This window comes from Oryzias latipes, chromosome 18 (genome assembly GCF_053564925.1).
Source record: "Oryzias latipes strain Hd-rR chromosome 18, Olatipes_Hd-rR_3.1".
Taxonomy (NCBI): domain Eukaryota; kingdom Metazoa; phylum Chordata; class Actinopteri; order Beloniformes; family Adrianichthyidae; genus Oryzias; species Oryzias latipes.
In genome coordinates this window covers 22702606-22729387 of record NC_136254.1, presented here as the reverse complement: position 1 = coordinate 22729387, position 26782 = coordinate 22702606, and the positions used below count along the sequence as shown (strand labels likewise).

At 40.5% G+C, this 26782-nt stretch overlaps 1 protein-coding gene across 1 annotated transcript in view; it reads right to left on the bottom strand.

Moving 5' to 3' along the window:
* ppp2r5b (protein phosphatase 2, regulatory subunit B', beta) overlaps positions 1-26782 on the bottom strand; it is a 50584-nt gene extending 23802 nt beyond the window's left edge. The window contains exon 1 of the mRNA XM_020711626.3: positions 25448-26782. Within this exon, the coding sequence (XP_020567285.1) occupies positions 25448-25640 (193 nt within the window). The 5' untranslated portion in view covers positions 25641-26782. The remainder of the gene's footprint in view (positions 1-25447) is intronic.

The window sequence follows — 26782 nt, the reverse complement described above, 5'->3', positions numbered from 1 at the left end:
ATGTGCTCATTCATCCCCTATTGCTAGCTATAATTGATTTAGCACATCAAAAACAGCGGTATGAATAATACATTAAATAAAAGGCTATATATTCTCCTTAACTGCTACAAAAACGTCCAGGATGACTAATGATTTGATTTTAATACCTAAGTGTGACTTTTCTAAATTGTGTGTGTGTGTGTACATGTTGGTTAATCGGTGTGTTTTGGACAGATAATCTATGAAAGGGAAGAAAACTGGGAAACAGTTTAGACTACCTGTGTTGCAGGAAAGAGGGTGATCCCAGATTCATATGCACACTCGCACACGTCACCACAGAAACACAGCAGGGGTGGATTAGATTTAACCCTTCTTAACCCTCATGTGTAATGGCGGAAGGGGTGGAGATGGGGGGGGGGGGGTTTGGAGCTCTTCCAGTTCTTGACTATCTCCTGGAGGCACTCGTCCCCCATCTGTTTCTCTTGGCACGGAACAGCACTCGAATAGACCAAAACTGCCCTTTGCTCTTTTACATCGACTTAGGGTGGCGTTGGGATTTATGTCTCGTGCTACCTGACACATTGGGGTTAAAGAGGATTTTATTTTTCCAAGTTTAGAATCTCGTGATGTGTCTTTATACACATGTTTCCCGATGAACTTTTCCTGGCTTCACTTCCTCTCTGGCTTCTCCTGTAAACACAATGCCTGTTGTATGTTGGGTTTAGTGTGGACTCCGAGCATTGAGATGTTCTCAGTGGCCAGTTTGTTCTTGAATTGCAGCCATTGGACAGAAGCGTGACAGCAAAGTTCTCACACTCTCCCTTGTGACAAAACACGAACCGAAAAGTGTGAATTTCACTTACTTTCTTCTCTTCTCTTTGGTATTTGTCTCCTCCTTGAGGTCTTTCCCTCCCTATTTCTTTACAGAGTTGTCAAACCCACTTTTTTATCTCTTCCTCATTTCCCTCGTTTCTGCTCTCCCTCGACAGACACTGTGAAGGTGAAATCTAATCCATTTTTAATGGAGAGTAATTGTGTAAGGATGTGCCCTGCTGGGACAAGAAGAAAAAAAACGCTGAAAAGGTGAAAAGATGGAGGGAACGGAGAATGTGCAGACTGGCAGGGTGAGGAGAGGTGAGAGGAAGAGATGGAAGATGAAGGGGATAAAAGGCTCGTGGGAGATGTGAGAAAAAATGTGGCAGAGTGGAGATGAAGAGAATGAAAGAGGTGGGAAAGTGTTGGAGATGGTGACCAAAGACCCACCAACAATGCTTGACGGTATTTTTTAGCTGTAATCTCCATCCTCTTTATGCTAGTGTACTGCATGTTGCAGCATAAAAAATCTTGGCATGTGGGGAAAACATTAACTAATAGAACATGGAGGACTCAAACTGGTGAGCATCTCGTTGCTACGGGCTCATTGAGTCACAACAGCAGCTTTTAAAACATTACCCACGCAAATGAGTCCAATCCAATTAAACAGTTTCCATGATTTCTGTCAGTTCTGCTTTTTCTGAATCATTGCTAAACTCTGCTATATCTGGGTTTCATAAATACAATTTTAGGGCACACAGTAACATTTTTATCTTCAGTTTCAGTATACGACAAATAAAGGTTGAAGATTAAAACTAGACAGAGTGACCTCTCCCCCTCACGCTCCAAACAGGAAGTACCATCTAGTTCCAAGAAGCCAAAACCCAAAGACGTTGTATTTGTCAAAATAACCATTCTTGCTCTGCTATCTTTTTTTAAGATGTTCTTGCAAACCCTATTTTTTTCATGATGTTAGTCGTTGGTGAGGTGCCCATACTGGCCCCCTTACTGAGCACGTGTACAGTACAGACCAAAGGTTTGGACACAGCTTCTCATTCAAATGAATGGGAAGGTGTGTCCAAACTTTTGGTCTGTACTGTAAATGCTGCATGCATGGGGTGTTCAGGTGATGTGTAAGTGCCAGTGGGACGCCCGTAGGATGCCCACACAAAACTATGAGCCGATGGTCTAAGTTTCTAATTTCCAACAGTCAGGCTGCACACACGGAACGTGCATGGAGTGCGCAATGGGCGCGGACTTATCACTTGAACAGCACATTCCCTTGCGCAGTGTGCAGGATTTGGAGGAGGGGGGGGTGAAAAAAATGAAAAATCCATATGAAACACCTGCTTCTCACCTACTTCACTCTTCCTTGTCCTTGCAAGTGTTCGCTACGACTTGTCGCCCGCGTTATGTCCTTAGAAAAAAACCTTCATGAACATCTTCTCCCTACTGGGTTACTGAGCGGTCTACAATCTTAAAATTTTGTGCAAACCACCCATGTGCCCTGTACAAGTTTGCCCATTTTTCGCCCACATCCAACCCGTATCCACCTGTAAGGGCAGTTGGGACTCCCATAGTTGACCCACACAGAACATCTAAGTACATCTCCTGTTAAAAGACCGAAGAGGAAGGATTAAAAGAAAGGATGCAGGGAGCAAAATAAACAGCATGTGACAACAGGAAAATGGTGAGAAGAGGAGCGCAGGGGGGGGAGAAATTTGGTAAAAGGAGTAGTGACATGTTAGAGTGAGCAACACAGTGCCGCAGCACCAAAACACAAACACTCATTCACAGCTGCACACATCTAAATATAGTTCCGGTGGAGAGACAGAAAAGGAGGAGGGGAGAAAGAGTCTCAGGAGGAAACAGGATGGAGAAGAGGGGAATGGTATAGGGTTAAGAAATGACATCATCCCCTTCCTACTCCTCCTCCTCTCATCTTTCCATCACTAGGTACCTCCTTCACTCCTCTCCTTCTTTCTTCCAATCTCCTTTTGCACCCATCCATCTCTCCGGGGCTTCTTTTTTTTAATAAGCAAGTACAGCTCTGGTCTTTAAATAACAGTTATTCTGTTGGAGGCTGAGTGTTTGACACAGAGAGACAGAAAGAAAGGAGGACAGCTTCTGTTTCAGCGCGCATCTAAACCGCCTCTGCACCTCTGTCACACTCAACGCATAGTGTGACGCAGAGAGAAGAGAAAAGGGGTAAAGAGATAGAAAGAGATGAAGACACGGTTATAAATAGGAGGGAGCTGCAGCGTGTATTAGCGGTGAGACGCCGTGCAGTGTAAAAGTCAGAGCTGTATAAATATCCCTTTAAGGGGTTTATGTGACGCACTTTAAATAGCCTAATCTACCTAATGACCTGATGTAATGTCCACAACGTTACCTTACACACAAACAACAGGATTACAGAGAAAGGAGGCGAGATTAGCATGTGTGATTTCAGAAGTCCTGCTTCAGATGTTCAAGAGGATTTGAAGTAAAAACTGACTTAGGTGTCCTAATTCACGACAAATTATTGTGCTGCTTTAAATCAGAGCAAGAAATGCATAGGAAGCAGTATGAGCCGAGGGTACTGAGAACAGGTGATGAGTCAGGTGGGTATTGACCCAACATCTCAGTGAGACACAGGTAATTAGCTCTGAAGCTGAAAATATGGGAAGAATTCTGGATGCTTTAGTTCCTGCTGCTGTGTTGATTTATACCCAAAAGCTCAACTGAGCTAGAGTTGTAATTAAATTTCAAATCTGTTTTCCTAATAGGCTATTCATAATGCATCAATTCTTATCCAGACCTTTATATCCAGATTATGTTGTAACTCATTCTTCTATAGAGAAAAAGTTATGCCGCAATATATGTAATTATAATTTTATCTCCCAGCCCTATAGTAGGTTACGGTGTTCTTTGGGTGCAATTCAGAATACTTTCTCCTCCAAACACCATGAGTAGAGTTCTTACCAAAAAGTTCTATTTTGGTTTGGTTTGGTTTATTTTGGTTGCACATGTACTGGCTTTAGCAGGGGGACACGTCTGGCACTGCAGGATTTGAGTCCCTGGTGGTGTAGTGTGTTACTGATGGTAGCCTTTGTTACTTTGGTACCAGCTCTCTGCAGGTCATTCACTAGTTCCCCCGTGTGCTTTGGGATTTTTGCTCACCGTTTTTGTGATTATTTTAACTCATTGGGTGAGATCTTGCAGGATTTCCCAGATGGAGGGAGATTGTCAGTGGTCTTGTATGTCTTCCATTTCCTAATAATTACTTCCACAGTTGATTTCTTCACACTAATTTGCTTAAGTATTGCCCATTCAATCTTCCCAGCCTGGTACAGGTCAACAATTTGGTTTCTGGTGTCCTTAGACAGCTCTTTGGTCTTGATCCTAGTGGAGTTTGGAGTGTGAATGTTTGAGGTTGTGGACAGGTGTCTTTAAAATAAATTATGACCTTAATCAGGTGCCATTAATACAGGTAAAGAGGGGAGGACAGAGGATCCTCTTACAGAAGAAGTTACAGGTCTGTGAGAGCCAGAAATCGTGCTTGTTTGTAGGTGACCAAAAACTTTTTACACCATAATTTGCAAATAAATTCTTTTCTGGATTTTCTTAACTCATTTTGTCTCTCATGGTTGAGGTATATACCCATGATGAAAATTACAGGCCTCTCTCATCTTTTGAAGTGGGAGAACTTGCACACTGCGGGCAGACTAAATACTTTTCATACCTTATTGTACATAAAACTCCGACATCGCATCAAGTGGTGGAACTTCATAGTTTACCAAAGTTGTAAGTAAACATTTGGACAGATTTTTGAGAGTTGTGCACCAGTCCAGAAATCAGTTCCAGCAGCAAACAACCAGAAATCACACACAATGCCCACCGAATTATAAGGCACACTGTGGATTTCGAGAAAATGCAAGGATTTTAAGTGCGCTTTATGGTCAGAAAAACATGGTACTTTGCTTAATAATCCCGGTAAAGTGAATTATGCATCATGCACGAGTTGCAAAATGTCTTTATGTGATGCTCCTTTTTCCTTTTCTGTTTAATGTGCTGCAGAAGCAATAGAGGACTGGCTTTTCTGATTCCTTCTCACTTGAGTAGCTTTGGCTTCTTAAACTGAAGTCTCAGGCTGCAAACATCGGAAAGCTTCTGTGTTGTTGGGTGACTTCATCATTCGAGCGTGGATGTCTATGAATCCGTTAAAAAACCTGGGTTTATCCAGATCTGGGAGTGGGCTTGTGTCGCACAGCATGAATGCAAAAACTGCACACACAAATAATGAACCTGCCAATCAGATGATTAGTCAGAGAGATGACCTATGTTTGTCGGTGCCTGTACCTTTAAAGGGAATTCAGACCATCATGAGTAGAGCTAAACTGGTTAGTATGGGCCTAACCACTTCATTTATCACGTTTGCAACCACTTATCGTCGTGAATGAATTAAATATGTCCTGTCTGTTTCTTTTGAGGCTCTGGTGACTTTTGGGAAAGCAGGAGTTGGGGGAAAATAAATCCCTTATGAAAACAATGTTTGCTGTGTGAAATGCAAACACAAACTGCAGGCAGTTCGCAAACAAACATGGAGGAGGACAAGCATTTTCAGCATCCGTTAGTTATTGGAATTTTTGTATTGTGCAAAAAAAACAATACAAAGGAATCAATAAAAAACCTTTATGGCATTGACATTACAATCAAGTACTGTTCTTTGAAGCAATTTCAACTGTAAGTAACTGTTATTTTAATGTCTTGCTTTCAATATCGCATCCCATCTAAAACAATTAACTGAAATGTAATTTAGAGCAAATCCCTTCTGGATGTCCAGAATTTCTTTGATGTCTTAGCTGTGCCTGCTTCGGTATCATGAGGATATATTTGAGAGGGAATGCACACAAAGGGGAGATTTGCTATGATTCAGCGACAGAGCATATTTACCAGTATGTCAATATATTCCTTCAGGAGCCATCTTCTTCCTCAGCGGTGCTGCAGTTATCTCATTGCTGGACCTCTCCCCTGTAATATCCTCCACATTTTTTTTTTACTACCACACTGTCGCACCACCTTCCACTGTTCTGCCTCCACCTGTCAACCTAATGTTCACTCATTTCCACTTTCCTCATCCACTCTGTTTCAATTGCAGCCAAGCCCACCCCACCCATCCACCCACCCCACCACCCCACTTTCTTTCCTATCTTTGCTCTTAATTGATCTGAGACAGTCAGTGAAAGCTACTCCATGCCTTATGTAACCTAATACCAGACACATCCAGCTGGCAGCAACACACACACACACACAAATACACATTGTAATTCAATCCCCTACATCAAATCTGAGTGAGCTGGTTACCGCTTTACACCAAACTGCACATTCAGAACAGTTTTCTGTACATTTCTTATTGCAATGTGGTCAAACAGATGAGCCTCATGACCTAATCCTGTGGGATCATTTTACTTTGTAGAAAGTGACTTAGCATTTAGGACAATATTCCTTGTGATCTTAGTATGTTATAAACATTCACATACGACAGTATAAGGTGAGTACAAAACACAGTCATTAAAAACATGACTCAAAGAAACATAAAGGTAAATAAAGAATAGTGTAGCAAAAAAAGTATGTCAGTCATCAATTCTGCAAGTTCTCCTCTTAAAGAGATTAGAAGAGATCTGTAATGTCCAACATAGATACAATACTGACCAAAAGTTTGGACACACCTTTTCAGTCAAATGAATGGGAAGGTGTGTCCAAACTTTTGGTCTGTACTATATACTTCAACTGTGAGAAACAGACTGGAAATAAAAATCCTGGAAATCACATTGTATTATAGTTTAATAATTTATTTGTATAATAAAGCAGTAAATTAGTATTTTTCACCTAAAAAGACAAGCAAGAATTTTGTCCCTGACAGACTTTTTACTTTTTCTATAAGAAGTTCTTTTATCCTCCAGTGGCCATCTGTATCAGTGTCACCTGTTTGAACTCATTTTTTAGATAAAAGACACCTGTTCGCACCCTTAACAATTAGACTGTAACCCCTCCACCATGACCAAGACCAAAGAGCTATCTAGGGACAAAATTGTTTACCTAAACAACACTGGAATAAACTAATCTCCAATAAGAGAACAACTTGGTGAGAAGAGATCTATAGTTAGAGCAATTATTAGAAATAATCTTGGAAAAATAATCTTGAGAACAGGTAGGAAACATCCCATAACTACCTGGGGAAACAGGTCAATGACTTGAAGGGAACTGAGACTACACAACCATTGACTATATAATATAACTAGACAAATCGCATGTGAAGTCACTCCAAAATGCCTTGCTTCCATTTACAACCAAATTAAGTAAATTCAGTTGCCATTTTTCCACGATACCATGTTGGAACCAAATGTCCTCAGTAAGCCGTGATCGGTCTGTCTACATTTCTATGGCAACTACTTTCTAAAATCAGGATTGAGCATGGTATTTTTTTAAAGTTTTTTAGAAGGCCATGTAAGAAGACCACACCTCTAACACTGAAAGCGGGCCCGAGAGAATCTGTCAATCAAACGCTTCTAATGTTCGACGAGAGGCCACCTACTTTTATTGAGGCATCTGATTCGTCAGTTTACAACTTGAATAATTTGAGCTAGGTTGTGCTGATGGACGATACCATCGTCCATCGTGATGGGTGACTGACATCCCGATGGAGAGACACCATCGTGATGCCACGCCCCCGCCACGCTGCGAGTCGACACCATAAGACGCGGTTACATGTGCAAAATATCTTGATGAGAATTATTGGTCGGATTAGAATCCAACCGTGTAGATGGGCCCAGAAAAGCTTTTTCAGATTATAAAAAAAATTCACATGGGTCACACTTTCGGTCGGAATAAATCATTAACACATGCGCAGTAGTGTTTTTAAAAACCGGAACAAAAACGTAGTTCCGCCAATCGGTTACATACATAGATACGTCAGCTCGGTATTATACAAGATGATCTCCTAAACTTGCCTTTATTAATGTTACGGTTATTATAAAGCGCCTGTTTGCTCATCATTTTAATTTTAATCCGTGTGGTCAGTGCTTTTTCTGTTGAAAAACTGAGCCGGAAGCCAGGATTAGCAGTATGCTAACACGGGCTAACAACATTAGCATAAACATAAAATCCATGCGTGAAACGTTGCAATCTGCATCTTGGCTGCACGTAAATATGTGGGAATAACATCAGCCTTTATTTTGCCAGGACACGACTGGAAACATAAATCCACGTGATTGTTTGAACGGTTTCTAAAGACTGAGCGCCCTTTCTGCTTCGAAGCTTACACACTGCGTGAGCTAGTGCTCCGAGCTCTGCCCCGACACACTTTTACCGGGAGACCCGCTTCTCCTAAATTCCGGTTGCTCGTTCACGTAGAGCTGCGGGACGGATCACAGTCCTTAGTCTCCCACACGTAACAAAGCATCCTTACTTCCCCTAAAAACACAAAACTTTAAGTCCGTCTGCTCTGCTAGAGACACGGTCGCTCGCTTCACCGGTCTAATCAAACGCAGGACCGGACCACTTCTTTTCTATTTTGTTTATTTTATTTTTTTAAATTCACTTCCCTCAGTTTAGACTGGATCATCGCGGATGAGTCATCATTTGGGAAATAAAATAAGTGAAGTAATAAAGTAACATAATGAATAATATTTATATAATAACAAAAAATAACCCCCCCCCCCCCGGACGATATCATCGCCCATCCTGATGGTTGACTGCAAACATCGTCAACTGCCAAATTAGGGGACATCGCCCAACCCTAATTTGAGCTACAACAAAAATATCATAAAAAAATATGATTATAAAGAACATGCTAATAAAAGGTAGTAGACCGAGGATGGTTATTTTGATGAATACAATGAGTAATAGCTGTTTATTTCTCAATAGAAGTATATGGGATTTCTGCTTTTTGGGACCAACTGGAACCTCCTTTTTGGAACCCCAGGGGGAAGGGGTTGTGCAGTCCAGTTCTCATTTACTGTTAATTACAGTAACAAAGGTTACTATAGTAACAAACAACATCGTCATGGATTCAAATCCTGCAGTGCTCCAAAGGTCCTGCTGCGTAAGGCAGTACAAGTCCAAGCCCATCTAAAGTTCTCCAGAGACCATTTGGATAATCCAGAGGAGGATTGGAAGAAGGTCATGTAGTCAGATGAGACCAAAACTGAGTTCTTTGGTACAAACCCCATTAGCCATGTTTGGAGGGGGAAAAATGATGAGTCATATCCCAAGAACACCAAACCCACTGTGATGGATTGCGGCTGCTTTTCTGCAAAGGTGAAAGAACAACTGATCTGTTTTAAGGAAAGTAGGAATAGAGCCATGTATGGTGAGATTTTGTGCAAAACCCTACTTCCAACATAGAGATTTGAGACTGAAACATATCTGGATCTACCTGCTTGACAATCACCACAAACACATTGTCTGGGCAATGAAGGAGTGGCTACGTAAAGAGCATTTCAAGAATCTGAAGTAGGCTTGCCAGCCTCCGGACCTCAATCCAATCGAGAATCTGTGAAAATACTTTAAAGTTGTGTTGTCCTACAACAGCCCCAAAAACATGACAGTTCTTGAGAAGATCTGCATGGAAGAACTGACCAAAAGTGTAGCTACAGTGCACACCTCAAGACCAACAGGAAACCTTTGACCTTCTTTCAAATTATATTCAAGCACTTTTAAAGTCAGTTTGTGGGCTTTTCTTAGAACTTTTCTAAAAGGTGTATGTACTTATGTGAATACATACACCTAATATTGTTTAAAAATATAAAAAACAACAAGGTCCTTAGTTCCACAAGCACAGGCTTTCTAATATATCCTATTTTTCTACCCAATATCTAAAATAAAAACATTTAGGAACTTTTTAAACCCTAAATAACAAAATAATACATCCAATAACTTTCGAGATGTTCAATTTAAAACATATCTGCTTCATTATATAAACTTGTTTTTAAAAAAATGTTTAAAAAATGTTAATAGTTTTAGATTTTTGTCAATATTCATTATGCCAACATTTTTAAACATGTTGGCCAACCCCATTAACTGATACCAGATATATATAAATATTTGTTTTTAAAGATTTCACACCAAGTCAAACAACTCAAAATTCAATTCTAGTTGGATGAAACGGCTGTGCACTCAGCTGTCGGTTGCAGGAGATCTGTCTTTTAAAGCAGTTTCTGTGAGGGAATGTTGGCTTGTCAGGTAAGTTTCAGTGCTGTGAGAAAACTGTGAAAGAGGTGGATAACCTGACAGGCTGTCACAACGCCGCCAACATGCTGGATGTCTGTTGCCGGCGCACTGATGTGCTTCCTATCATCATTGCTGTATAATCAACGCTAAACTATATTGGCAAGACTTGTCTACAGAAATATTCACGTACGACAACGCAATCATTCCTTTTTTAGGTAATTGTTGGCTAATACCAACAACACAAGTCTTAATAAAAACTGCAACTTCATCATTTTGTTATGCAAGACTTTATCAATGCAACAGAACCTTAAATGTTTCTTGTCTCACGTTTTATCAGTTGGAATGCCACATTATTTAAAACAAATGATACACTAGGGACTAAAATGGTTATTGTTTTGATAAAATATCAAAAACAAAACCCTTTCTATTCTAGTGAAGTCATAATTGTGAAAATCACCAAATTGGTGCCACTAATATTAATAATAATGGGTTATAATAAAGGTGAGTGATGTTGAGGACTCGTTTACACCGTTCCTGACTTATGCTAAGTTCACACCAAATGCAATTCATGTTGCAAATTTATGCCCTCCACCTCTGTTTTGATACCAAATTTTGATGTCCAAAAGTGTGTTCATAAACCCAACCCTCCTGAAGCTTTTAGGAGGAGCAACCATCAAAAGGTTTTAGCTTCAATGCTACATTGTAGAAGACACGGATGGTATAACTTGGGTTTATTTATTTTGACCGGCTCTACAAAAGCGTTGAGCTTGGTTCTGGAGATTCAGAGACATTCAGAGACGCTCCCAGTACTGTGGATTTGAATGATGACAGCTTTCAGCTAAACCTCCAGCTCTCTGTGACCCAGTTTGACAACTTTCTGCCCCGGAATAGTTTGAGCAAGGAAAAAATAAAATTAGAGGGGCTTTTCATCTCTATCAATACAAACAAGAAAAACATGTTGATTTTGGACTCCAGGGGCTGTTCACAGCATCAACACGTCACCACCAAAACAAAGCTCCTGACTGGTAGACGTGAGGCGCCGCTTTGCCAAAGTTCCGTACTGCCGTCAATGTGGATAGCGTTGTCGTGCTGCCATAAACACGGTGCTGCAAAATAATTGTGCTGTGCCTGATACTCAAACTGTGCCTGTACATTGACTTAACATTGAAACTAGACGCTCCTGAAACCTTTATTTTTTAAATAAAAGAAAAAATATAAATTATTTTCAGAAATTAGCCAATTTTTTTCCTTAATATTTAATCAAATTGCTGTGGCACTGGCACTCTGTTTAGCAAGACCCTTTTCTCTTAGCTAGCTTTGGTAGCTAAAAATTAGCAGCACAACAAATCAACAAATTATAAAATGGAATTTAATCTAGTGTCATAGAAATACTGTGGCATAGCTGATATACCCTTATATTTGTCTGGGAACATTAAAATTTTCTCTAAAGGGCATGCTTGCAGGACAATTTTTTCGCTTATCTCATAACAAAATAAAATTAGTTAACCAAATTTGAGATTTCTCAAATGATGATTTTGCTTTCATTTCTAAACAAGGCATGTAAAACACGCTAATAAAACCATCAGCAAAAAAAACACTGCAGTAGAAAGGTTTTTTTTATCCTGTTAATTTTTAGAACATCCTCTTTAGGGTTTCAATGCCATGTCTAGCAGCATGTTTTCCTTGTAATCCCTGCATTGTTAGCTATGAAACTGGTCCATTTTTGAGCATATTACGAAACATAAACCGCAGTATATTTTTGTACATCTGCAGACTGCAGTGAGAGCTTTTGAAATCCAATTTCATCAGAAACGGGTTTTTCAAAGTTAAATTTGACCTGCTAAGCAGCGTTCAGTGCTCCAAAGACACAAGCGGGCAAATATTGAAATAAAATAGAGAAGAGTATCTGCAAAAGTACATTTTTATGTTCTGCAATAAAAATGCACACATATTAAAACATGTTGCCACATGTATTCTCCCTCTCACTTTGCGCAGCAGCTTCTTAGCATCTGCAACAATATGCAACAGAGTCTCATTCATGCATCCTCTCCAGCACTCGTCTGATATGTAAAGGCCGTTGGAGGCTTTTAGAGACGTTCAAACACCAACACCAACCACCAACCTTTAGGGCTCGACTGTTATTTGAAGCCACTCAGCAGGCCTTTTAAAAGTCATCGCTGCTGGCAGCGAGAGATGAAAATGTCAAGAGCAGAATAATATGCACAGCTATTTACTCATCTGTACGTTTTTTCTGAATGGCTAAAAAAAAATGTCTTGAGATATTTGTGTGCACTCAATGACGTTTGCATGAAACAAAGTTAGTCATTTCTTCACAGGACTGCTGTCTTGTTTTCGTTTTTTTTTGGCTGTTGGAGAGATTTGGCAGTCCCACAGCAAGGCGTGTCAATTCATTTACAAAACAATAATGCTTACTGGTTTTCTGAAACGTTCCTGCGTTCATATTGGTTTCAAAGATGATAATAATAAACAACTAGGCATACATTTTTGATGAGAAGGAATACAATACGGGGGCTGTAAAAACCAACGCTGAGCTAAAACTGCTCAGTTTTTCAGTAGCCAAGCCCAAATGATTTCCTTTTCTTAAACTGGGACAACAGAACTAAAGCCTAGAGTGACACTTGGTCTACAGAAATAGCTTTCATATGACCATCTTGTGATATCCACATACAGACACGTTTGAAAATGACCTAATTTTAATGAATCATGGAGTGTAGCAGCATGGATTGCTCTTTCCATGTGACCGGCGAGTCATGACCTTCTTTATGTCTTGGGATTTGTTGTGCCATCCTAGATCTTTGTCATTTACTGTAACCAAAGAAAATGCAGCGAAAGCTGCATAATCATTCAGATGTGTTGGCAGAACGTACCGTCGGGTCAGAATGTGTTTTTTTTTTTTTTTTTTGCTGTGTTAGGACGGGATCATAGCTGCTGGCTACAATGCACCTCAAGATAGACTACAAAATATCCCATGATACAACCGCACCGCAAACACTGTATAAACTTTCTTTATGACCAGCACAGGCCACAAATGCTTGTTGCAACTTTATCTGCAAAGTAGATTGAGGGTAAGATTTTTTTGGCCTAAATTTGGTCAGCCTGAGAGCAACAGCACCCCCGTGATCAAGAAGCTGAGCCGGTGACTGTGACCTCCAGGCAGGAATATCACAGCTGGAAAGAGATGCTGAGCTGATACTTAGACAGCTGCAGCGGCGGTAATAACACAAAAAGTAAAAGTTCATTCTGATATAAAAGTAAACTCCAATGGTATTCTGCACATTGTACAAAACATTCTACAGTATATTTCCTTATGATAATTCAATCAAATATAATCCTACCAAATGAAAACTATATTGTTGATGGATAATTTATTTGTTCAATTAACTGAATAGGCCAAACCCCTTAAACACAAAAAAACAAAACAATTGAATTAATTTGAATGTATTTTTTTGTTTTTAATGTCTTTTTAGATTAGGTACTGAAAAAAAAAATCACTGTGTGAATTAAAATTTAACCCCCTCATGAATAACACTTTGCACCTACAACTTAACTTTTTTTAACCCTTTAACTCTGGAGCTTTAGCTCCAGTAATGACCTTCTTTTGACTATCGCAAATCTTCAACCATTTACGCAATGAAAATAATTATAAACAGGTTCTGAAGCGGAGAAAAGTGGCATTGTGCAACCTTTCACAGGAGTGAAGCGATAAGGCAATCAACGTAAGTCAGATGAGTCTGTCACAGAGAAAAGCGGCTGCAAGGCCGGTGAAAAACCAGCTAAAAAACCAGCTGATTCACATTGACTGCGTAAATTATCAAAAAAAATTGGTATGTCAGAGGCTGCGTTATTTAGGTGTCACTGGCAACATATCCAGTTTTAAAGAGTTAAATCCTCATAAATACTCCTGACAACAAAAATGCTGCGTATTGATTTAAAAAAAAAAGGCCAAGCAATATACCTACAAAGTTGTTGGAGTCTTTTTATGGTTATTTGTGTTTGTATTTTCTAGTTAGTATTAAAATTTAAAAAAAAAAAAAAAAAAAAAAGAACAAGAAGATGGGTTGACAATCTTCACATAGTCGCAAACAGAGACCATGTGGGAAATTAAAGATATCTTGGTTTGTGCATTGAAGAAGTGACATGTTGCAGTATATTTTCAGTGAATGCTTTCCTAGAGAGATGTCTATGAAGACTCTCATTCATCCAGGTAGATTCCATCATAGTAGTAGGTTTAAAGGTTGTCATCTGGACTTGGTTTTTAAATTTGAAGACGTTTCACCTGTTATCCAAAAGGCTTTGGATAAGTCATTTCAGAATTGACAACGCCTTTTGGATAAGAGGTGAAACGTCTTCAACTTTAAAAACCAAGTCCAGATGACAACCTTTAAACCTACTACTATGATGGCTTTCCTAGAGAGGTTGATGTGGTGTTGTCCAAAATGTTTTGGTGCATTTAAGGATTAAGCTGGCCTTAACTGGAGTTAAGGCGCCTAACCAAAACTCTGGAAAAAAAAAAAGCCAGACGTCATTATCCCTTATTCACCAAATTTGGCACACTTTGTCCCCCTTCTCTGGGCCCCTTCCAAATTAAAAACCTTCCTGGTCACAGCCAATTGTCAAAGCTACAGCTTGGCTGCACATTTCAGTGAACTACACAGTTCACCCGCTTTTCTAAAATTGGCATTGGTTTCAACAACATGAAGTTTAAAAACTGGTGAGCAGCAGTCCTATTAGACAACTAGACTAATTGCTGTGTTGGCCATTTATCAAAACAAACAAAAAGTTGAAACAAGAAAAAAAGGGTAGGTGCTAACCACGTCTGGCTGATTTTGAAACCATCGGATGGTTATGCAAATGTTCGACAGATGATATCAACCATCTGATTTGAACTAGATTCCAGTGAAACTCCTTCTTGCTCCTTGCTGTGACCTAATCTTTATCTCATTTGAGGCCCTGTCACAGATTTCCAGCTGTACTTACATTGAAGCTTTATTTAACCAGGAGTAAGGAAAAAGTGGTGCTAAAAGAGATTAAAACTATCAACAACATAGGGGTTTGAGTAAAATAAAATAAAAATATATAAGTAGCGTGATTGGAAATAAAAAATACACAGTAGTGTTGCATCTCAAATGTTCCTAGAGTCTGAAGAAGTCACTTTGCCAGTTTCAAGTTATCAATTTCTAGTGGTGTGTGTAACAATAAGGGCCATGCAATACAATGGTAAATGGCGTATACTTATATAGCGCTTTTCTACCTTCTTCAAGGCCCAAAGCGCTTTACAGTCACAGTCCCATTCATCCATGCACACCCACATTCACACACTAGTGGCGGTTCCACTGCCGAACACTGGCGCCAACCTCCCACCAGAGGCAAGGTGGGGTTCAGTGTCTTGCCCAAGGACACTTCGACACATGGACATGCAAGGCGGGAATCGAACCTGCAATATTACAACCATGGAACCTACTGGGACCCTACCGCTGCACCACGGCCGCCCCATACAATATATATCCCGATACGCGTCCCACGATACGATACATATCGTGATATTGTACCAGAACACACAGTATAACTTAGAAAAAAACTCTACCTGAATGTTAATACCCCTTTCATTGTAATAAAATTTACATTATTTAATGATCACAACCTTAGGCACTGCAACTGTATCTCATATACAAGTTGTATTTACCCAAGCTAATTCACAGTGCTTTTATTTTGGCAACTAAAAATATATTTGTTATTTAAGGGAACAGTCAACATTGTCTAATTTTTACAACAAATATTTTTCAGTACACAAAGGTTCCAAAAGTATGATTGAGGAAGTAGAGTTCTGTGTTTTTTCAACATTGCTTTATGTAGCTTCTCCAGTACTTTTAAATGGTTCAGGAGCCTGAATGGTGCTTCAAAAATAAAGAAAAAAAAGATTCACCAATTCTTTCCAGAAACAATAAAGTCTGATGATGAGGCATCATGACAGGGTGAAGGAGTGCTATTTAATGTAGCTAAGAAGATACTTTATTTACATCACAGTCTGCACTGCAGCTCCACTTTTTCACATGTAGTAAATACGTATTTCAAAGCTCATCGCCACGACGTTGGCCTTTTTTCACATCACTCTGATTCATTTAAAAAAAACTAAACTAGAATATATTGCTGTAAGAACTTTGGCCCACTTTGCCGACAGAATTGTAGCTGATGCTGCGTGCATTAGCCGCTGTGCAGCGGCACTGCTTCACTCGATCTTATGTGAGCCTGCTACAGAGCCACGCAATCCGCTTTTTTATATGATACTGGCAGCTAGGGTTGGGCGATGTCCCTTAAATTGGCTGTTGACGATGTTTGCTGTCAACCATCGGGATGGACGATGACATCGTCGGGGGGGGGGGGGGGGGGGGGGTATTTTTTACATTTTTCATTCGTTCATGTTTCGTTCGTTATATAATTGCTATTCGTTATTTTGCTTTTTTCATTTTATTTCCCAACTAATGACTCATCCGCGATGATCCAGTATAAACTGAGGGAAGTGACTTCAACAAAAAAAGTAACAAACAAAATAGAAAAGAAGTAGTCCGCTCCCGCACTTAACTAGCGAAGTGGACCGGCGGAGCGCAGACCTCCAGCTTTGTGTTTAATGGGAATGGGGGGGGGGATGCTTTGTTACATGAGCGGTATGTGTGGGAGATTTAAGACTGCGATCCGTCCCGCAGCTCTAGGGGTACAAGCAACCGAACTCAGAACCGGGTCTAAAAGTGTGTGTCTGAGCACAGCTCGGATCGTCAGCACAAACAGCGGTTTGAGCTTCAAAGCAGAAATGTCGCTCAGTCCTTAGAAAACATTCAAACAATCACGTGGATTTGTGTTTCCAGTCGTGTCCCGACTAAATAAAGGCTGATGTTATTCTTACATGTTTACGTGCAGCCAGCAAGCAGCACCACGCCAAAGCTAATGTTGTTAGCCCGTGTTAGCATACTGCTATCCTGGCTTCGTTCAGAAAAAGCTCTGACCACACGGATTAAAATTCAAATGATGAGCGAACAGGTGCTTCATAATAACCGTAACATTATTAAAAGCACGTTTAGAAGATCGTCTTGTATTTTACCGAGCTGACGTGTCAATGTATGTATTGAATTGTTACATTCAATAAAGTTTGAAAAAAAAAAGCCGCTCGGCGGAAGTTATATCCCCTTCCGGTTTTCAAACCCTACTGCGCATGTGCGAATGATTTATTCCGATGGAAAGTGTGACCTTAGTGAACGTTTTTATATTCTGAAAACATTTTTCTGGGCCCATGAACACGGTTGGATTCTAATCCGACCATTGATCCCATCAAGATATTTTGCACATGTAACCGCGGCTTATGGTGTCGACTCGCAACGTGGCGGGGGCGTGGCATCACGATGGTGGTCTCTCCATCGGGATGTCAGTCACCCATCACGATGGACGATGATATCGTCCATCGGCACAACCCTACTTGCAGCAACATGGCAGAGTTTCGATTCAATACCCATCACAAGTAAAAACTAAGTAGTGAATGTCTCATAACAACAAGATAAGCTGGTTCTCGCTGTGCTGTGCTGCCAACTAGCGGTCAGGGGTTTAAATGGAAAACAAGAGTCAGATGCTGAAGGACGCCCAGCATTTTAAATCGATACAAATATCGCCAAAGAAAATATTGCAATATATTGCCGAATTCATTTTTTAATACACCCCTATCATTTTCCATCGAAGACAACTTTGCCTTCGACTTCTGCATCTTTAATAACTCTACCATCAATCAATGACATTTTTCCAAGTGTCTCATGTTGCTTCTTTATGTTGTTGCTATGACTACAGACTGCAGCATGTGCTGCTACAGCATTCCTCAGCCGTTTTCTGCCATTCCAGTGTCAGGTTGGTTAGCCGTCATTGGTTTGACAGTCCCACAGTTTCTCAGCACAAATATTCTTCACCACCTTTGGAAATGATCCCATTTGACTTCTGAGTCTTTAATCTGCGTCTCCCCCAGCCCTGGTCCTCGAGGTCTACCAGTAATTTTTTGTTCCCAGCTGTTCTACCTGTTATACCTGCATCAGCCATGTTCTGTCTATCAAAATGTCTGACTACTAGATCCAGCTAATCAGTGGCGAGTAGGGGGAAGAGAAAGCTGAAAAGTGGTGCATCTCAGAAGGCTGATCTTGTCCATACTGGCAGAGATTTTTCTGAGTTGCATGGTTTTTGCCATGCCATGGCTACCCTACCAGCTGGTCAACCAGATCATCTCAGGAATATCTCTGCAAAACCTAAGCCTGGTTCAACCGTTTTTCTTCTTCTCTGGATTTTGTCGTCTGTGAAAATCATTGAAAACTCCATCACTGCAAGTGATCTTTCTGACACCAACAGAAATTTGTGGTTTCATCTTGTAGGGTGCCTCTGACATTCATTAGCCCCTGGTCTTCTTTCCACTTGGTTTACAGCTTTAGTTGTTTTAAATTCAATTCTAAACTCCAAAAAATAAAATCGCTAAAGCCAAGTTCACACCACCCCCCGTAACGTGCGTTTAAGCGACCACTATCAATGAAAAGTCAACGAAAACGCGTTTCGGGCTTCCGCAATCTAAACTCTCATGTTCAGAAATCTCACACATCGCTACACAGTGTCTACGACAGTTTTGGACTCCACATTCTTCTTCACAACACCCTGCCATTAAACAAGTGTTAAAAGTTAAACCAGATTGAATTTTGACCAATAAGGGACACGATTTTGGTAGTGATGTATAGATAGTGTCCTTTTTCATTCACGGAAGTGTCAACCATTTGAAAATCGAGCATGGAGGCGAAATTAATAATTGTGGTTTGTGCCCGGCTGGAATTATATGACACTTTCATATATGAGAACAGAACTGTAAAAGAAAAAGACTGACGTTTCAAGATTCGCGAGATTTGTACCGCTTCAAGATTTTGCACCAAGCCTCTTCCAAGTAAAGGTTGGGGAAATGTGCTAGTGAACAACAGAAAAAGAAAAAAAAAGAATGAGCTCTTTCCTGTTTACCCAGTCTGAACACTATGGGCTAAATCCATGTTTAAGATTGCGTGTTTAGCGCATTCTTGAATGTGTGAACATAGCTTAATGGAGTAAAAGTATTTAGGGCTGAAACGATTCCTCGAGTTACTCGATTACAAAAATTCCTCGAGGCAAAAACTCTGCCTTGAAGCCTCGTTAAATTCCTGACGCGCACTATACGCCCAGGGATTTGATTGTGTCACACGGACCGTTTATTCACACGGACCTTTTGAATTTAGTTGGCGCGATGGCGGAGAATAGATCTATAAATAAACGGCAGAAATTGTCTAAAGTGTGGGATCATTACACACTTAATAAAAAAGAGAACAAGGTGCAGTGTCTCTACTGCAAAATAGAGCTGGCATACCGCAACAGCACATCTTCCATGATTCAGCATCTGAACAGACGACATCTGCGCGACCGCTGGAACCCCGACGCGGCGACCAGCGCGGGCTGCCTCGGCGGGCGGCGAGAGCCCGTAGCTGCGGTATTCAGGCGACCGGGCCTGCTTTGAACACTCTAATTTTTTCAAAGTAAACGCTTCGGACCCCGTGGGACACTCAGCTAAGAGCCTCGAGGGGGCGCCGAGAGGCAGGGGCTGGGACAGGCGGTAGCTCGCCTTTCGGCGGACCCCGAGGCTTCTTTAAGCATTGCAAAAATAACAAAAGCATTATTTTTACATGAAATATAAACAATGATAATGATCAAATATGTTTTTCTGATTCTTTTATTTTTAATGGCATTCCATTTTGGTGTTGTGCCACCCTTTCAAAGTCTTCTGTCCCCCCCATACAAAATGTTCTAGCTCCGCCACTTCTCACTCAAGACCAACTTAAAAACACCAAAAGTAACATTTGCATCAGAGCGGATCTTTAAAATCAAATGCTTGTTCATTTTACAACCACATCATTTTTGTTATGCAAGATTTTTTTTGGTTGTTCAAAAACACACACAAATCGTTTTATCCGATTACTTGATTAATCGATCGATTAAGTGCTAGATTAATCGATTACAAAAATAATCGATAGCTGCAGCCCTAAAAGTATTGCTTAGGAACAAAATGTCTCTGAATTGTTATAAAATATATATGAGCTTGTATACCTGCTGCAGAGCAGTGACCAAACAAGAATACAGTGTTAAAGGGATTATTGTGGATCTAGTGTCCATCACCCTTAATCTTTTAGTTAATTTAGCAGCACTGGCATCTCTCTGCTTCTTTTGTCAGCTAGTTCAGCCTTCTTTTTTTTACTTGCATTTACTAGCAAAAGCCAGATAGCATCTCCCCTCAGTATCCAATTTTTTACCCATAATCTATACCTGTTGTTGACTGGAGGCTATTCTTGCAGACGCTGTGGAAGAAGTGACGTAAATCTACCAGGTCAGCAGTCTAACTTGACATTTTTTTTACACTTTCTTAAATAGTATAAATAAAAATAAAGTCTAAATACGCATTTTTAAAACTTTTAATTTCTTGTTTTTAGTAGATATATTCACAATCTAAGTTCAAAGTGGCTGACAAGAAAACTGATGACCCAGCATTCTAGCAGTATTTAAATGCATTATCTATGCACAAATCTGGAGAAGTGAAAATAGTCACAACACCCCTCGTGCACTTGTAACTGATTTGTACGTAAATGAGGATTCTGTCCTTGTGTATCAGGCGATTGGTCTGTACTATTCAAAGATGTGTGTGCATAAGAGCCATTAGTTCCCATTTAGTTTTAGAGTGGTATAATTTCAAGTTGTGCGTAAATTCTATTTCGTATTTGTTTTTGATATTTGAGTACATGTGAATACACAATTGCAAGTACACACAGTTACCATCCAAGTATTACACACACACAAATCCAAAGTTGCACACAAACCGGCAGACACGTTACAAATTAAGTATTTTGCACACACAAATCCACCGAGACTATTTTCTCTCCATAGGTTGGTATCAAATCCAGATCAAAATCCAAATTTCTTTTTAAAGACAGATTTCACATAGATGGTTTAAAATCTTTGCCATGTCTTCTCTTGAATTCTTGTAATTTCAAGAAAAGCCGGGAATCATGGGGATGGTTACAGACAGTAAGGTTCAATTTCAGTTAAAAAGATGAACTTAGGTAAAAAATTAAAAAAATATAAAAAAGAAAAGTCAGAGCAAAATGAAATAAATTCAAACTATTTTACGAGTAATCTGACATGATTGGATGAAGTGACATATCGCTTTCAACTTGGCACACGTCTGGCTGCTGCCGCCTCATTAACAGGCAGCAGCACACAGCTGCAGCTTGTTCATTTGACATATGATCAGCTGTGCAGAGGAACACCAGATTGTGTTGTTTAATAAATAACAGGGCTGCTAAAACTTCATCTCCGCTGCTTTTTTACCCTGAGATGATTTGCACCTAATGAGAGACAGAACCTTTTTGAAGGCATTTCTGTAGTGCTATATTGAAATATTTACAATGGTTTTAGTTTAAATATTTGCTGCGGCGCTGGCAGCTTGACCTGAATTTTTATGACAGACATGAGACACTGGAGTTACAAGGAAGCTGGGACTGCCGGACAACAGACCAACAAACAAGTCATGTGTTATGTTTGAAGACAGACAAAAGACTGTTATGCATCTATTGTGTGCCATCAACCTGCCGACCAAAAAACAACTGAAGGTAGAACTGCAAAACCATCTGAAAACAGAAAATTGCATCAATGAACTGTTGGTTTTGGAGCTCGAATATAAATCTTACAACCTAAAGTTACAGCAGGTTAAAGGTTTGCGTTCATAATGCTTGAACCTAAGGTTTCTTTGTGAAGAATACAGGTCACATTTAATGAAGCTTCTTAATTCAATACAATCTGATCTTATTTATATAGCTCAATATCACAACACATTTGTCTCAACCGGCTTTGCACTGGTAACTATACAAAAACATGAAATCAGCCGTAAAATACAATAGCTGATTGCTAAACTAAATAGACTTAGCTAAACTGGACATCCATGCCCTTAGACTCTCCTTCTCAGTAAGGAAAAACTCCTGAAAAAAAAACTATTCTGGGGGGGAGAAAAGAAGGGATGAGGGATCCTCTCCCCGATGGAAATGCAATGTACCAGGACTGTTTAAGAAAATCAGCTTATCTAACTCTACAACTACATGTTTGAATAGTGAATAGTTTGAATGAGTGAGAAACCACACTCATTTTAAAATGATCATAAACATGCATTTAGAAGTTAGTATAAATCCAGAGACATACAGTCCGTTTTTCATTGGGGCTGAGAATGACTGACAAAATACTGGACTAATACCATTTCTATTGGTTCACAATTCAGCTGAATTAAAGATTCAATGAAATCTAAATATACTTTTTTATTCCTTTAAAAAAGTATTTAGTTTTGGTAAAATAAAGTAGTTATTCTAACTGAACAAAGTTGGAAATTTGTAAAAACTGTAACCTCCTGTTAAAAACTGTAAAGTCAGAATTTATTTTATTTATGACCGTACAAACCCATAATTTAGCATTTACTTGAAACCAAAAACATAGGTGCTCTTTTTTCATTACTGGAAATACTGTCTGGGGTCAAAACTGAAAAAATTCCCGGAAAAGCTGCAATAAATAAGTAAAGCATTGGCCAACAAACTAATTGGATTTTTTTCCTCCAATAGTTTTCTTTTGGCTTAGTCTACTGGTTGAATTGGAGTTGATATGCGGAGTGCTCCACATACGCAGCCTGCAACTTGTTGCCATTTTAGAAAATCAAATTAACATTAATTTAAAAATGAAATTTGTGCTTTTTATGTCACAAAAGAGTGAATTAGATCTCATGATACACAAAAAAAGTCCGTACTTACTATCTTTTTAAAACCTTTTCAAATTATATTGAAATTAAGATTAGAATGTTAATAAAATCAGGTATAAATAATTAAATATAGACATTTTTTCTATGGTGCTGTTCTTTTGCACTTATAAACATCTAGGCCTGTGTGACTCTTTGCCTAGAGCTTTAGTGGAAGTGATGTGCTCCAGTCAACATGTGGATTTGTCCAGGTGAGCTAAAGAAAGATTCCTCCTAAGGGGAAAAAAAAAAGAAACCCACCCTCAAGTCTGTCCACATTTGCCCCAAATACTGCCCGTGAGAGACTTCTGGACCCCAGACGTTTCACTGCTGCACAACCTTACAATGAGTACCTACTGAGGATGCAGAAAGAGTGCCACAGCGCTGCAGCGGCCATGCAATAACTGGGACTTCTGACCGCTGCATGATGGCTGCAGTGCATGCACAAAGTCTGAAGCACAAGTGCCTAAAAGATGCAATAAATACCTTCTGTGTCCAGGATGCACTTACACCCCCCCCCCCCCCCCCCCACACACACACACACACACAACTCCTGAGAGGAAGTTCAAGCTAGAAAATGAGTAAAATCTGTTAATGGAGGACACATATCTCATCCTTGAAGGAGAAAGGTTTCATCTTCATGAACAGTTACCAGGAAGTAATTGCAAGCTACAGAAAAAAAGGGATTACTGATAAATAGAAAAGTCAAAAGCAAACATAAAGATGAACTACTGCCTTTGAACTCCACACCGGTGACAAATGAAGAGAGTCTACACGAGATAACCTGGAAAGAAAAGGTGATGGAGCTTTGTCACTAAGAATGAAACACAAAAATGTTGAATAAATAGATATTTATGACACTGCTCTAAAGCCTCAACCTCTAGTTCTTCTAGCTAATGTATTTTGGGTTAAAACATTAAAGTATTCCTGTAGCGTTGGTTGCCAAACAACTAAAAATGTCAAACCAGAAGACATTTAGATCCTTAAACGGAGAAAGGCAGCGCCTCAAGTCAATCATTAAATCAGATGAGTTTATTTTTCGCTCCATTTTAACTCAAGCAATAATGCTCATTACCCTTTAGTCATTTCTCGCCTTATTTTTTCCATCAAAGGTCCTGCTGTATGCATTGAAAAAAAACTTTTTTTGGCTGTAGTCTGGAACCTTAAACTGGCCGAAGACTGAAGTGACCTCCAGTTTACAGCATATCCAGAAGTCACCTGGTCTGTGGATGGTGTGGTACTGTGTGATGGATGCACCAGCACTAATGTTCAAATGGTCTTTGTTTTTTTCTGTTCAGGTGTTTATTGCCTATGTGTTTGTGCTCTTGACTCTGGAACGTTTAAGAGTTATATTTCATGTGGTATCTCAAATGTTTCATGGTTCTAAACCAGCGTTGCCAATACATCAAAGGAAGCGTTGGTAGATCGCAGGCCATCCAATTAAATAAACCAACAAATAAAGATTTTTTTTAATTGCCGTCAGCCGAACATCATCCTCGCCACGAAGTACATCACTTGATTGACGAGCAGAAAAGCCAATCCAACATCCACTAAACTAATGTCTTTGTCAGAGTATGTCAGGGTTTTTTTCTAAACAAGTGTATGCACCAAGTCTGTGCACCTATATTTGCTAATGACAGCATTGCTGATGAAGAAGTGCCACTCAGCCTTACACTGGTCTTGGAGGAATTGTGATTAAAGCGTGACAGACGGTGAAGAATTTGGCGTTTCCCCAAACTTGTAGCTGTGACAGAGACGCTACAATCTGAGCGCCACAAGCTCCCTGCTCTGCTCCATTCCAATGGGTCCACTTGGAGACAAACAGATCCATGTACGTCAAAACTGTACAGCTGGATAGTTATCATATTGCTCGCTATTTTTGTTGCACTATTAATGTTAGGTTGGGGAGTGGGAGGGGTTGTAAGCCCAAATCTGGAGCAGTAAGTGTAAACAGATGGATGATGGGAAATGGGAGAAGGCTTACTCCACACCAAAACTTCCACCTACAACTCTGAGGCGAATTGTTGATGAACTCCTACAGCTCAGCAGAAACTATGTCTTAGAAAATCAATTTAAAAACCACTGGGAATACTTTTATAATAGATCAAAGAATAATCGGAGTGGGACTTTAATACGATTTGCCTTTCAAAATAAAATATCCATTCTTGTTCCCGTATTTTTTTTTCAAATACATTTTTCCCAAAAGTGCTAGCTATATGAGATTTTTTTTCATCCTTGTTATGCATTATTTGTCCTCTAAGACTTATAGTCCAAAAATACAGTAGGTCCTTTGGAGCTGGTCGTTTCAAAAGTACCTTGCGCTAAAAAAGGTCCAGGCACTCCTGAGGTAAAGTAACATTTACATCATTTGAATATTGTCGTTATGTATGGAGTGGACTAATGTTGGATTAACTGCCTTTAATACTCTGATATTTTAGTGACTCAATCCCTCTGTAATGGTGGAATAATTTGAGAAAACATTTGTTTCCAGAAATCTTTTGGTAAAATAAACCTCAATGGTATGTGTGACTGTTAAGAACTGTGGTGTGAAGGGAACACGCCTCTCACCTTTGAGCAAGGGCAGGGGGGTGAGCTCCACCTGGGAGCTCTGGTAGCGGAACTGGGACGAGCTGTGGGACCTCCTCTGCCGGGCTCTGCGCATGGACCTGCGCGGGAAGCCGTCCACCTTCTCGGCGGAGGGCACCGAGAAGCTGGTGGTCGGTGAGGACGGGCTGGACGGAGGCAGCTTGGTCGTCTCCATGGTGGAGGTGGAGGAAAGGCCTGCTGCGAGGATGCACACGGGTGGATGGACGCTGGGAGGAGTGGGAGGCTCTCTGAAGCGCAGATGGATGATCAATTTGATCACAATGAGCAGACGCTTGATGGGCGGGAGAAGAGGAGGAGGAGGAGGGGGGAGAGGAAGGTGCAGAGGCAGAGGAGCACAAAGATTTTCCGGATGTCCAGTCTATCAGAGCCCGGCTGGAAATGGCAGCAGCAGCAGCATCCCTGAAAGCATCTGTTTTTTTTGTTTTGTTTTTAAGCAAAGGTAGAAAAGTGTCTCATCCGCAAACGCACGCGCAGCATTTGCAGCAGCCAGATGATGCTCTCAGACAGGCGCGCCTCCACAGACACACACCTCCCCTATCTCCTCTGCTGCTGTATTGGCGTCACACAGACTAAGTCATGGGCCTAAATCTGGAACTGTAATCATGCAGCTGAGCTTTCACAATCACACCAATCGATCACCGAAATGTAGTCTATATTATTGGTTTCCTCGTCTGGTTAGAAAACAAAAAAACAAAAAACAAACAAAAAATGCGAATAAACTCCGGGTTGGTGTACAGTTTGTTCTCCTCAGTGGTCGGTCCCGACGGAGGACAACGATATCATAAAATCGTCAATTTTGGCCCACCTCGGCTGCCGCATCACTGGTGTTCTTCTGGATTTCTTTTTTGTTTTTTGAATCCTGTCGACCGTTAGCCCCGCTCCTCCTTGCTTTGCTAGCGGGATGTTTTCTCACACGCCTGTCTCTGCCTCATTCACCTCCTCCTCCTCCTCCTCCTCCTCCTGCGGTTCGCCGGTCTTCTCGGGGCGGGGAAACGAACAGTACATGTGCGGCAGCTGCTCCGAATGTAGCGCCGAGCCCTGCAGCCCTCCTCCTCCTCCTCCTCCTCCCCCCTTTTCTCTCCTCCTCAGCTCCGCCGCGAGAGGATGAGAAAACAGCAGGGGGACAAAAAAATAAAAAGGAGGAACAATGAGTAAAAAGTGGAGGCCTGGGTTATACAACACGACTCCGTTTACGTCTCTCGCTTTGCCCTCGTCCCCCCTTTACGGTTCCCGTTATCCGGTTGTCTTTCTGTGAGCTGCGTCAGCGAGCGCGCGGCTAAACGGTTAGACAGGAAA